The 13,566-nt window shown below is 38.5% G+C and overlaps 1 protein-coding gene across 2 annotated transcripts in view; it reads right to left on the bottom strand.

Moving 5' to 3' along the window:
* STXBP5L (syntaxin binding protein 5L) overlaps positions 1 to 13,566 on the bottom strand; it is a 423,473-nt gene that overhangs the window by 249,310 nt on the left and 160,597 nt on the right. For both annotated transcript variants that reach the window (XM_069070001.1, XM_069070002.1), the window contains one exon: positions 9,195 to 9,329. In XM_069070001.1, the coding sequence (XP_068926102.1) occupies positions 9,195 to 9,329 (135 nt within the window). The remainder of the gene's footprint in view (positions 1 to 9,194; positions 9,330 to 13,566) is intronic.

Here is a 13,566-nt window from a genome sequence, read left to right as displayed (position 1 = left end):
TCCTAGGAGTTTTCTTTTTAGGATCTTTTTCAGGAGGTGATCGGTGGATTCTTTCAACCTCTATTTTGCCCTCTGATTCTAAAACATCAGGGCAGCTTTCCTCGAGAATTTCTTGCAGGATGATTTCTAGGTTCTTTCTTTGATCATGGCTTTCAGGTAGTCCAATAATTTTTAAATTATCTCTCCAGGATCTATTTTCCAGGTCAGTGGTTTTTCCCATGAGATATTTCACATTGACTTCTATTCTTTCATTTGTTTGGATCTGTTTAACAGCATCTTGATTTCTCATAAAGTCGTTACCTTCTATTTGCTACAATCTAATCCTGAAGCAATGATTCTCCTCAGTGAGCTTTTGAGATTCTTTTTCCATCTGGGAAATTCAGCTTTTTAAGGCATTCTTCTCCTCATTGCCTTTTTGAGCCTATTTTGCCAATTGAGTTAGTCTGTTTTTTAAGGTGTTATTTTCCTCAGTCAGGCTGTTGACTCTCATTTCATAATTTTCTGGCATTGTTGTCATTTGTCTTCCCAATTTTTCCTCCACTTCTCTTATCTGCTTCTTAAGGTCCTCTATGGCCTGTAACCAGCTGGTATTTTCCTTTGAAGCTTTTGGTGCAGGAGTTCTGACTTCACTGTCTTCCTCCTGTTCCATGCTTTGCTCTTTTTTGTCCCCAAAATAGGAGTCTAATGTTGGATTTTTCTGTTTGCTTTGCTTCCTTTGCCTGGTCATGTCCCTCCTTAGTCACTTGACCCCTGGGTATTTTGCCACAGAAGGACTCTGCCACCAGACAGGGGAGCTTTCGTCCCAAACGCTGGGGTTTTCTCAGCTGCCGGAGGTATTAGATGGGTGCCCTCGCTGAGGCCTCCACAGGCGCTGGCAAGCTGGTCACACACCCCAGGACCTCCACCCTAGACTGCAATCCAGATCCAAGCAGGTTAAAGCAAGAGAGATTACCCCTCAGACTGGTAGGTTGGTTCCCCTACACTCTACAGGCCAGGAGCTGAAGCTGCCATGTGGCTCTGGCTGGCTGTGCCAGGTGTCTCCCACACAATCCCGCTTACTGGGTCCCAAAGTCTGGACTGCACCGAGCTCTTACTTTGTCCTTCGCATCTATGTGTTGATAATTTTGGAAATGGCCACAGCTATTGCTGATCTGGAGTCTCTCCAGCAGGTGGCTGGTCAGGCCCTCCCTGGGGCTAAAACCTCTGGCTCACAGGGGTCTGGGCTAGGCTCTCAGAGCACTGCGCTGGCCAATTCCTGCCAGGCTGCCAGGCTGCCAGGCTGTCCTCAGTGGGAGGTTAGCTTCTCTGTGTAATTTTGTGGGTTCTGTAGCTCCAAAGTTTGTTCAGAGTCCCCTTTTTACAATTGATTGGGGATCGTGGAAGCCGGAAAGGCTCAGAGGTAGTGCTTCTACTCTGCCATCTTGACTCTGCCCCCCAATCCTATTGCTTTTAAAGATGCTTTTTTAAAAGTATGTAAATTTATCACTAATATAATAGAAAAATCAGATCATAAGTATTTATTCAGAAGACATTTGCCCTGAAGTTATATTATTGGCCTTGACATTCATCTACTCATGGAATTAACAAAAATAATATAGCCAGTACAAACACCTTATATTATGAGAAAGTTAATTCAAATTTAGAGGATATTTTCCCAGTTTAAAGATTCATTGGGTTGTTTTTTTTAGAATAGTCACTAAAAAGATGTGCTCTTAGACTTCCTTAATAACAAACATTTTAGGATCTCCGTATGTCTATATGTTTAAATTTTAGGTCAAAGACTGCTTATCACCAGTAAAACTTAAAATATTGATGGCTCCCTCTTTTTCCAAATCAAGCATACTCTTTCTAATGGATCAAAGTTAAGTGAACAATTAGGATCAAATGAATCATGTATTTTTGGGTACTTTACATATCTAAAAGTGGGTTTACTCTGTACTCACACTGGAAGTAGCTATATTAAATGTAATATGATATATTGAGATTGATTTTCATGTGTGACTTGTATAACCATTCCTATTACTTTACATACATAGTATATAATAAAACCTTAATTTTTTTTGTCATAACTAGAGAAACTTCCACTTTTGTGGAAGCCTTACTCCACTGTTTCACTGGTATATAGAAGTGACCCTAAGTTCTCGAAATCTATTCCAGGTCATATCAAACTGAAAATATAATCCAACAATCATTTATTAAATACCTACGTGTCACTGTGTCAGGTGCTAATAATTCAAAAACAAAAAGAAAAGCAGGAATGCATGATCTGGGCAGATGTAACATATGAACACAGGCAACATATAAATATATATCTAATTATCTGAGGAATAAGAGAACACCTAAGTACCAAATGGGTAGAGTAAGAAAGGCTTCTTGTAGGAGGTAACATGAGTAGAGGAGAGAGAAAAGTACATGGGTACTACAGAGAGAGAGATGGAGTTCCAAGACTGGGGACCAGCAAGTCAGTCAGTTTGGTTGAAAGTGCTTGAAGGGGGAAAAATAGGAAGGAAGCCTAGAAAGGGGAGGTGGAGCCAGATTATGAAGGATATTAAATGGTCAAACATAGGAATTTAGATTTTTAGCCTAAACATAACAGAAGCCACTTAGAGTTCTTGACTGGGCAGTTACCTCGTCAAATGTGGTGTAGGGGAGACAGAGGCAAGATGGTGAGAAAAGCCAGGAAATTACCTGAGCTCTCCCTAGTTTCTCTCAAAGTCACATTAAATCAAATCTCTAAATTAATTGTGAAATGACAGAACTCAAAGAAGGATGGAGTGAAACAATTTTCCATCCCAAGATAGAAAGGACTTCAGGAAAAGTCTGTCTCACTTGGGTAAAAGGGGAGCACTGCCCAGCAAAAGGCAGTATCCCAACAAGGCATCAAAAGGTTCTTAGCCACAGAACAGAACAATAATCCTGGCCCAGTTGTCCTGACTCAGCAGGCCAGTGCAGAGCAGGCCAGCTGTGAGGCTTCTAGCTGTAGTGTAGCAGGCAAAGTGCCAAAGCTGGAAACCCCACCACAACAGGTGCAACTGGGGAGGGCCACCCCAGCTCAGGGGGCAAGCCAACAGCCCAGGAGGCCCCAGTGCAGAAAGCCAGTGACCAGCCACCTGGCTGAAAGTGCAAGAGGCTTGAGATACTGTCCCTTGTCCCCTAGGAGCAAACTTCAATTTTCAGTCACAAAATAGGCAGGAAAATGAACAAACTCGTGGTGTAAGGAATATTACTTAGGCAGCTATGTGGTGAATGATTTAAAGAAATGAGAGTCTAGAAGCCAGGAATCTAATTAGGAAGCTCTTACATAATCCCAGATGTGATGAGAGCCTGAACTAGGCTGGTAGCTATATGAGACAAAAGAAGGGGATAGGTGGAAGATATATTATGGAGATAGAATCAACCTGGCAAACATACAAATATAGAGATAGACAGAAGGGAAGAACTGAGGATGACTCCAGGGTTGTGAACCTGGGGGATTACCTTTAGTGAAAACTGATAATATAGAGAGCTGAATAGACCTAGATTCCTCTTGGAAATGTCTAGGAGCTCCAATGACATATAGTAACTTATGACTTGTGCCACTGAAGAATAATGAATTCTGGCTGCTTTCAATCATGCGGTGGCCTAATGCTGAAAGGATTTAATTTTAATATGATATAAATGAAGCCAGAGTGGTCTTTTTATTGTCACCATGACCCATGGCAGTGACAGGTAATTTGAACATTTCAGCAACTAAAAGAGAAGACAACTTTTGTCTGGGATTCTCTTGGTTGTGACTACCCATATCATGTGACTCTAGTGAGGGGTGGGGAAAGATGAGTCCTGGTCCAGGCTTATATAATGGTGACTCTGATCACATGGCAGATACTATAAGGAGGATAAAAGTAGGTAAGCTTTCATTACCTGCCTTTTATTACCTTTTGTGTTTTCTCGTTCCTGTTATTAGGCAAATGAATAGCCCTAGCCAGACACATCAAAGTTTGGAAGAGACTTTGTGAGTTTAAAAGGTCCAGAAGCCTTAGATCATATTGGGTTAGAGCTGAAATATGGCAGGGGAAAGTCTTTAACTAGGCAGTTAAGCGATTGTTGGTGACCTTAGAGAGAGTAGTTTAGCTGAGTGCTGAGTTTGGAAACCAGAATGCAAGGGACTGAGAAGTATGTGGGAGGAGAAGAAATTGGAGGCTTTAAGTGGTTTTCTCAGAGTGTGGCTAAGGGAAGAGAAATATATCCAATATTCCTCTAAACTTCCTGCCATCCACAAATTTGACAAGCATGCCATCTATATCTTTAAGTCATTGTTAAAAATACTAAATAGAACAAGGTCAATGACTGGGAGCTGTACTAGAGGAATCTATCCAGGTTGACAATGATCCATTAATCAATGCTTTTTTGGGGGGAGGAGGTCTGGCCCCCAATGAACAAGTCCCAAATCTACCAATTCTATTATATATCTTCATCTTGTCCATCACAAGAGACTGCTAAAATCCAGATAAAGCTAGCTTTATAACATTCCTCTGATATGTAGGTCTAATAATACAATTCAATTAGAGTCAACAAACATTTATTAAGGGCTTATTATCTGCAAGCACAATATTAGGTGCTTGAGACACAAAGACAAAGCTGAAACAGTTCCTGCATTCAAGGAAGTATTTTTAGATAGATTTTTTAACATACATGTATATATTTTTACTTGGCCTAGATTTCCTCCTGTATCCCTCTCCATCCCAACTCCTAGACATTCCTCCCTTATAATAAAGAATTTTTAAAGAGAAAAAGAGGAATGAAAAAAAATCAGTAAAATTGGCCCAATACAGAGAAAAAAAATTTGGCATTATATTCAAGGTTCTACACCCATGGGGGTACCACTTTCACAAAGGAATTGGGGGAGGTCTCTTCTTATATATCTATTTTTTAAAATTGAATTTTATGCTTATTTTTGGTTAACATCATTAATTTCTACAAGATTTTGAGTTACAAATTTTCTCCCCTTTCCTACCCAAAATGATCCCACTGTAAACCCCCTCCCCCAATCTGCTCTCTCCTATATCCTCCCGCATTCCCCCTCAAACTTTCCAGTAAGGCAAGATGGATCTCTATACCCCAGTGCCTGGATATCTTATTTTCCAGTTGCATGTAAAAAATAATAAAAAATTTTTAAACATTTGATTTTAAAACTTTGAATTTCAGATTTTTCCCCTTCCTCCCTTGTCACCCACCCTTACTGGGAAGATAGGCAATTCAAAATAGGTTGTACACGTGTAGCTATGCAAAACATTTCCATAGTGGATAGCGAAAGTGGATAGTGAAAGACTGACTATATTTCCCTCCATCTTATTCTGTTCTACACTTTGACACTGTCCCTTTTCAAAAGTCCCTCTCCTCCATCATCCCCCCTCTCATTCCCTTCCCCCCAACTCTCTCATAGGGTGAGGTACCCTATTTAGTGTGTATGTCATTCCCTCCCTAAGCCAAATTCAATGAGAGTAAGATTGACCCATTCCCTTTTGCCTTCCTGTTCTTCCCCTCCATTGTAACAGTTTTCCCTTACCTCTTCCATATGATATAATTTAGCCCATTCAGTCTCTTTCCATCTCTCTCACCTCTCAATTTCACTTTTTAAGTATTATCCCTTCCTATTCAATTGGTCCTGTGCCCTTTGTCTATGTATGCCTTTATACATATATACACACACTCACATATGTATTCATATACCCATATACCCTCCTATATAGACATATATATGTAAGTATACATATACATACACATTTCTATTCCCTTCAACTATTCTTATACTGAGAAAAGTTTCATAAGTTGCAATTATCATTTTTCCATATAGGAATGTAAATACTTCAATTTTATAAGTTTCTTATGATTTCTTTTCCCTATTTACCTTCTCATGCTTCTCTTGCTTCTTGTATCTGGATGTCAAATGTTCTATTCAACTCTGGTTTTTTCATCAAGAATGCTTGATATTCCACTGCATGACCATATTTCCCCCTGAAATATGATACTCAGTTTTGCTGTGTAGGTGATTCTTGGTTTTAATCCCAGCTCCTTTGACCTCTGGAATATCACATTACAAGCCCTTCGATCCTTCAATGTAGAAGCTGCCAGATCCTGTGTTTCAACGATATTAAAACTGTTTCTTCTTGGCTGCTTGTAATATTTTCTCCTTGATTTGGGAACTCTGGAACCTGGCTATAATACTCCTATGAGTTTTCTTTTGAGGATCTTTTTCAGGAGGTGATCAGTGGATTCTTTCAACCTCTGTCTTGCCCTCTGGTTCTAAAACATCAGGGCAATTTTCCTTGAGAATTTCTTGAAGGATGATTTCTACATTCTTTTTTTAATCATAGCTTTCAGGTAGTGCAATAATTTTAAAATTATCTCTCCTGGATCTATTTTCCAGGTCTGTGGTTTTCCCAATGAGATAGTTCACATTGCCTTCTATGTTTTCATTTGTTTGGATCTGTTTAATAGTATCTTGATTTCTCATGAAGTCACTAGCTTCCATTTGCTCCAATCTAATTCTGAAGGAATGATTCTCCTCAGTGAGCTTTTGAGATTCTTTTTCAATCTGGCAAATTCAGCTTTTTAAGGCATTCTTCTCTTCATTGCCTTTTTGGGCCTCTTTTGCCATTTGGGTTAGAGTCTATTTTTTAAGGTGTTATTTTCTTCAGTCAAGTGGTTGACTCTCATTTCCTGATTTTCTTGCATTATTCTCATTTCTCTTCCCAATTTTTCCTCCACTTCTCTTATTTGGTTTTCAAAATGCTTCTTAAGCTCCTCTATGGCCTGTAACCAGTTCGTATTTTTCTTGAAAGCTTTTGGTACAGGAGTTCTGACTTTGTTGTCTTTCTCCTGTTCTATGCTTTGATCCTTTTTGCCCCCAAAATAGGAATCTAAAGTCAGATTGCTGTGCTTACTCTGCTTCCCTCATTTGCTTATGTTGCCACTCAATTACTTGACTTTTGAGCTTTTTGCCACAGTAGATCTATGCTTCCAGAGAGGAGAGCTTTTTTTCAAATCGCTGGGGTTTTTATAGCTGCTAGAGCTATTAGTTGGGTGTCCTCTCTGAAGTCTCCACACACTCTGGCACCTGGTCACATACCCCAAGACCTCTACCCTATGCAGGGATCCAGATCCAAGCAGGTTAAAGCAAGAGTGATTACCCCTAAGACTGGTTGCTTTGTCCCCCTACAGTCTGCAAGACAGGAGCTCTGAAGCAGCCACACAGCGGCACCTGAGCCTGCTTCTCGCCCCAGGGCCAGAGGCCAGACTGTACTCCCAGACCTCCTGTTCCCAAAGTCTACACTGACCTCTCACTTTGTCTTTGGCATTTATGGGTTGATAATTCTGGAAACTGCCACAGCTTCTGGTGACCCACTCTCCCAAAGTTCCTCTAGCCGCAGCTGGTTGTTGTCAACCTGAGGCTAAAACTGCAGGCTCACATGGGGCTGGCCTCTGCTCCCAGAGCACTGCAATGGGCCTTCCTGTTCACCTGCCGGCCTGCCTTCAGCTGAATATTTGTTTCTTTCTGTCACTTTGTGGGTTCTATAGCCCTAAAGTTTGTTTAGAGTCATGTTTTATAGGTATTTGAGGTGGTTATGGGGGGAGCGCATGGAGTTTTCCTGCTTCTACATTGCCATCTTGGCTTCACTTTCTTATCTATCTTCTTTAGGGTCAAGCTTATTCTATGTGACTTTACAACGCTCTCCTTGCATTGTTTGTGGTTGTTGTTGTAGTAGTCATTGTATCTATTGTTTTCCTGGCTCTGCTTAGTTCACTTAGCATCAATTCACATAAGATTACACTTCTCTGCTTTCATCATACTCATTTCTTCCAAGGGTATAATCTTTGTTTACAATTCTTTGCTACCTCAAAAAGTGCTGCTATAGTTATTTCTGTGTATTTTGTCAATAATATCTTCATGGTATGTGGAATCTCTAGGTCAAAGGGAATGGACATTTTAGCCCTTTTATTTTCTTAATTCCAAATTTTTTTTCAAGAATGGTTGTACTACAAGTCCAACAAAGGAGCTTACAGGAGAGAAGTATCAAAATAAAATAATTTGAGGAAGGATAGGGTACTAACAAAAATTGAAGAAAGCTTCATGTGGCACCAGAGCTTGAGAAAGAGAAGGATTTGAAAGGCAGAGACAAGAACTGAGTGCATTTGAAGCACAGGAAACAGCCATTGTCAATGAATGGAGAGTCATGCTAGAAATCAGAGTGAGCATATGATGAAGAATAATATAAAAAATAGTTGGAGGAGTAAATGATCCTAATTGTAGAGAGCCTTAAACGACAGAGTGAGGAGTTGGCATTTTTTTCTATAAATAATAGGAGACATCCTCTATCTTTGAACAGAGGAAAGGCACCATTAGACCACCTGCATATAAGAAGGAAACTAGAAGCATGGATGCTATCATAAACGTGCAGCAAGAAGTTCTAAGGGTTAAAACAACAGTGGCAGTCATGTGAATGAAGAGAAAGGATGACTCCAGTGTTACAATTTTGGGTTACCTGGAGTATAGTCATTCACTCAACAGAACTAGGGAAATAGGGAGAAGGCAGAGGTTGGCTATTAGTTAGGGATGTGAAGAGATGAGCATTTTTAAAATCAGTAACCATGGAAAAAAAGAAACTGAGATTAGTTTGATATACCTTCTCTTTATAGACACTTATATATATTACCTTAGTAATTTCAGAATTTTATTTTTTTTCTGAACCTGTTTATTATTACTTAAAAAGATCTGTAATTTCATCATTGCATCATTCACCAACAGAGGTCATAAGTTCTCCTTTAGTATGTATTTCTTTAATGGTTGTAAATGACTAAAAACAACGAATTAGCTGGAAGTTAAACATTTGGTAGTGAGTCTCTCTGAATTTAGTGAGGCCAGTCCTTGGATATCAAATACAAAAGCCCATCATAAGGCCCACCCTCCAGCTTGGTGAGACCTTCAAGAATGTTTGCTTGTACTTGAATGACCTTTGAGAACCCAGTGTCTTTTCAGTACCACAATGAGACATCAGAGTTTTACATTATTGGAGGGCTGCCTCTATTACCTTGATTAAACCAAAAGGTGCCTACAAAAGTTTCAAAGAGCCATGCATTGTTATATAATTAAAATAAATATCTAAGCACAGAAAGAAATGTCCGTATTAATAAAACAATATTAAAATTCAACTTACAGTTCAATTGCTTTGTTCCACATGATAACATATCCAGAAAGAATGAAAGATTCAATATTTACAATGTGTGTATTTCCTCTTTCTGTTCCAACATAGAGCCATTTACTCTGGAAAGGTAGATGACAGTAAGTAATTCTGAAAGAAAGAAAATTTCAATTGAAATATCTGAATTCTAACTTTTTTAATATCACAGTTTTATAAAATTCCAGGTAACTATTCTATAATTTTTTAAATCAAAATATCTATTAGCATGCCTTATTTCTTAAAGAAATGTATTATTTAATTTTAGTACATTCAAATTAGATATTAAAATGTCTAATATTTTATATAATAGAAATGTAAAAGTCTCTATCTCAACAATGACACTTACTAATAGTACATTAACATTAAATCACTAGAGGGTATAGACATAACAACAATGTTACAACAATATTACTGAAAGATTTTGATTTTTATAGTATTAACTTCAAATCAAAATTAAATCCACATAAAATATGTAATTTTCAGAATTCACAAAGAGGTTATCACCATACTTAATTATACAAAATTTCCAGATATTTGAACCTATTTCCCTTAGTACCCTGTATAATAGCTGTAGCTAGTTAAAACCTAAGCTGAATTCAGTTGAAATTGAAGGGAAAATACAAGAGGTGATGAAGAACAGTGGAGGATATGGCCTATAGGACTGTCAGAATAATGGTGGCATGGTGAGGAAGGAACCAAGAGGAAACATTGCTCCAGAGCAGAGTCTTAGCCACTGGTACAATGGGAAGAAAGGAAGTGTTCCAGGCAATAGTGTCATTCTCGGTTTCAATCATACAAGGGTAAGTCAACCCCAGAGTCCTGGCCCTTACTCTGAAGGGAGAAATGAATCATGACAACAGAATCCTGGTGATACAATGAGGGTATTGTATCTCCAAAGGACCTGAAGGTTTAGCATGGAGATGTCAGTCAAGCCATGGGACAAAGTCATATGTGCTTGTGTTAGTTCTTATTCTACCTACTTTATAGATCTTAATGTTCAGGGTGGCGTAGTGAATAGAGTACTGGCCCTGGAGTCAGGAGGACCTGAGTTCAAATCTGACCTCAGACACTTAACACTTACTAGCTCTGTTGATGGGATACCTGGTGTCTAAATCAATTTGTAATAACATCCGTCTGTAAAACTTTGTAACATCAATTTGTAAAACCAGTCTGTAAAATCACGTTTCCCTTTCCCAGCCTCAAACTCTGCCCCTTCCCCCTATCCACACTCTGCCTAGGCAACAACTTGTGCCTCCTTTGTCCTAGCTCAATCTCCCCATGTATCCTCCGGTCTGGCCCAAATCTCATCTCCAAGTTAAACTATCTATGCACTGAAGTCACAAGTTCTTCTCAGTCAGCCCTAACTTTTATCTATGCACTGAGGTCCCTTCGATCCATCTGGTCAGCCCTGACAATGGCAGCCCTACCCTTTAAAAGTAAAAGCCTGTACCCCTCTCACTTGCAGGTCCCCTAAGGACTCTTGCCTGCTTCTGTAGAAGCTAAAAATAAACTTCTACAACTCTCACTCCAATTAAGCCTGAGACCTTGAATTCTTGCAGATTTTCTTGTCTTAGATAAGATCAGAGTTCCTGCTGAACCTATTGGGAGCTATCCTTCATCATTGTGACCTTGGGGCAAGTCACTTAACCCCAATTACCCTACCTTCCTCACTCCAAAAATAGATTTTAATGTTCTACTTTGTTGGTTTAGGGTGGAATCTTTTATTTTGCTGTAAAACAATGGGTAAATCATGACCCAAGTTTCAGTTTCTTTATCTGCAAAATGGATAGTAATAGCTACCTCACAGAGTTATGAGGATCACATGAAATAATTTATGCAAAATATTATTTAAACCTTATTAAAACAACAAGTAAATGCAAGCTATCATAATTATTCTGATTATTAGTGCTGACTTTAACTAGTTCCTGAAACCCATTATCCCCTATGGTATGCCTAGAACTGGCAAATTATCAGATATGTAAAAGTATCAATACCAGATGACATCATGACACTGATTACAAGTGAATACAAAATTTATTCATAATTAAATTCTTTGCACTCCATTATATGATTGCAAATATCCAAATGAATTGAAGCAATGTATGTTTGCATGATTGGCCCCAACTACGCATTCATTGTGGTTGATTCACTAAGCAGTCCCATTTTTCTAGGCTGAGTTATCCAGTACATTTACCTAACTACTCTGGATCCTACACTCATGACTTGTAGAGCACTGCTAATAGATAAGCCCTTCCAGGATTAATTAACAGCCTAATCATCTTATGACCAAAGGAGAAGGATCTTTTACGTTTCAAGGCCTTATCGCCCTGGTTAGAACATTCTAAAATAGACGACTCTACATGTTGGCTAAATATTAGTGTTCCACCACCTTAACAATTCTGAAGTTTTTTTCTTTTCAAATTGTACATTTGGAAAACCAACCTTGACCACATTTTGTGGTGTAATCTTTCCTTCATGCTAATTTATTAAAATCATTCATTATATTTTTTAGCCATTGAAGAGTGTAACATTTAATTTCCTATAATGTGAGAAATTTTAGAAATATTCAAACTATATAGATGTGGGAAAAGTGAAGATATTTGGGTTAGTCACAGTAACCAACCTGACATGATTTAATACATGTTTGACTTTTTTATTTTTTGCTTTTTGGAGGGGCAATTGGGGTTAAGTAACTTGCCCAAGTATTAAGTATCTGAGGGCTTATTTGAACTCAGCTCCTCCTGACTCTGGGGCTGATGCTTTATTCACTGCACCACCTAGACGCCCTAATGTTTGACTTTTTAAGTTCCAATTTGCTTCAAGTCCAGATGGGCCAACCTATTTCCTTTAGCTCTTGTCCTTGGGGATGCCATAGTCTATCTGACTAGGATCCAAGTGCAATTCTGTTATTTCAAATTGAAAATGCAATGTGATATAGTGCAAAGAATGCTGGAATCAGGATAACCTGGGTCCTTTCTCTGACATGCATTGGTTATATAACCCAGGGTAAGATACTTGGGCTCCCTACAGGCCAGGGAACTATATAAAACTCTAAATTTCAGAGCAAGTACTGATCTGTATTACTATGGGAAATCTTCTCACTGGGAATTCCCTACATCAAAGAAATCACAGTCTGTTCTAAGACAAATGAAAGCCCATTTCCCAAAACTGTTGGAAGGACCAACTAAGATAATGCCTGAGAACTGTTTCAAGCCTCAAGTATAGGGATTTTAACAACAATCAAAACAAACCTTAAGGTGAAATGTAATTCTAAACAAAACCATGGCAAATAAAGAAGGAAGAAAGAGAGCATCAATAAGAAAAAATCCGTTCGTTTTGTTTGTTACTTAGTGAAAGCCAAAATGATAAAAGAAAACAGGCCAAATACAGAGGTGAAAGAAAATCCACTTGTGTTTAATTTCCTGTCTTACTGGATCAGTGATTGAAAGGTAATGAGGGAAAATTTGGCTAAATTTGGTTAACTGGCAAACAGGCTAACATAATATAAATCAGTGTGATCATTCAGATGTCTTACTATTCATCAAAATTATTGAATTATTCAGTTTTCATGAGGATATTTAGTTTCATGATCCAGGTTTAAGAATCACCCTTGTCCACTAACATGTCATGTAATCTTGAATCTGATTCGTTAATCAGTTAATCAACAAGTATTTATAGCCTGCTATGTTCAAGGCACTGTGCCAAAACCTGAGAATACAAAGATAAAAGTGGGTCTTTGCCCTCAGGGAATTATATTCTAATAGGGAAGGCAATGTATATTTATTCACATACATATAAATGTTCATTTGGAAAATATATACAAAATTAACACCATGCAGTTTAAAGATGGAGAGCCTTAACAACTAGGGGGACATTAGGAAAGGCTTCATGCAGAATGAGGTGCCTAATATGAATTTGGAAGTAAACCAGGAATTACAAGAGGCTGAGGTAAGTAATAAGAATTTTCTAGGCCTGGGGAGACTAGGTAGCACAGTGAATAGAGCACCAGCCCTGGAGTCAGGAGGGCCTGAGTTCAAATCCAGCCTCAGATACTTAATACACTTACTAGCCATGTGACTTTGGGCAAGTCACTTAACCCCAATTGTCCTCTTAAAAAAAACAACAACAACAACAAAAAGAATTTTCTAGGCCTAAAGGACAGCTGCTACAAAGGCATAGAGATAAAGAGCTGTGAAGAATAGCAAGTAAGCTAGCATGGCTGAACCATAGATAGAGAACATGATGAGGGAATAATGTATAAAAAGACTGGAAAGGAAAAAATGAGGCCAGGTTGTGAAGAGCCTAAAATGCCAGATAAGGGAGTTTATATTTAATATTAGTTGTAATA

This window comes from Petaurus breviceps, unplaced genomic scaffold (genome assembly GCF_028583685.1).
Source record: "Petaurus breviceps papuanus isolate PSGF00001 unplaced genomic scaffold, PetGlider_PUasm1.0 90792, whole genome shotgun sequence".
Lineage (NCBI taxonomy): Eukaryota > Metazoa > Chordata > Mammalia > Diprotodontia > Petauridae > Petaurus > Petaurus breviceps.
This window is presented reverse-complemented; position numbering and strand designations above follow the sequence as displayed.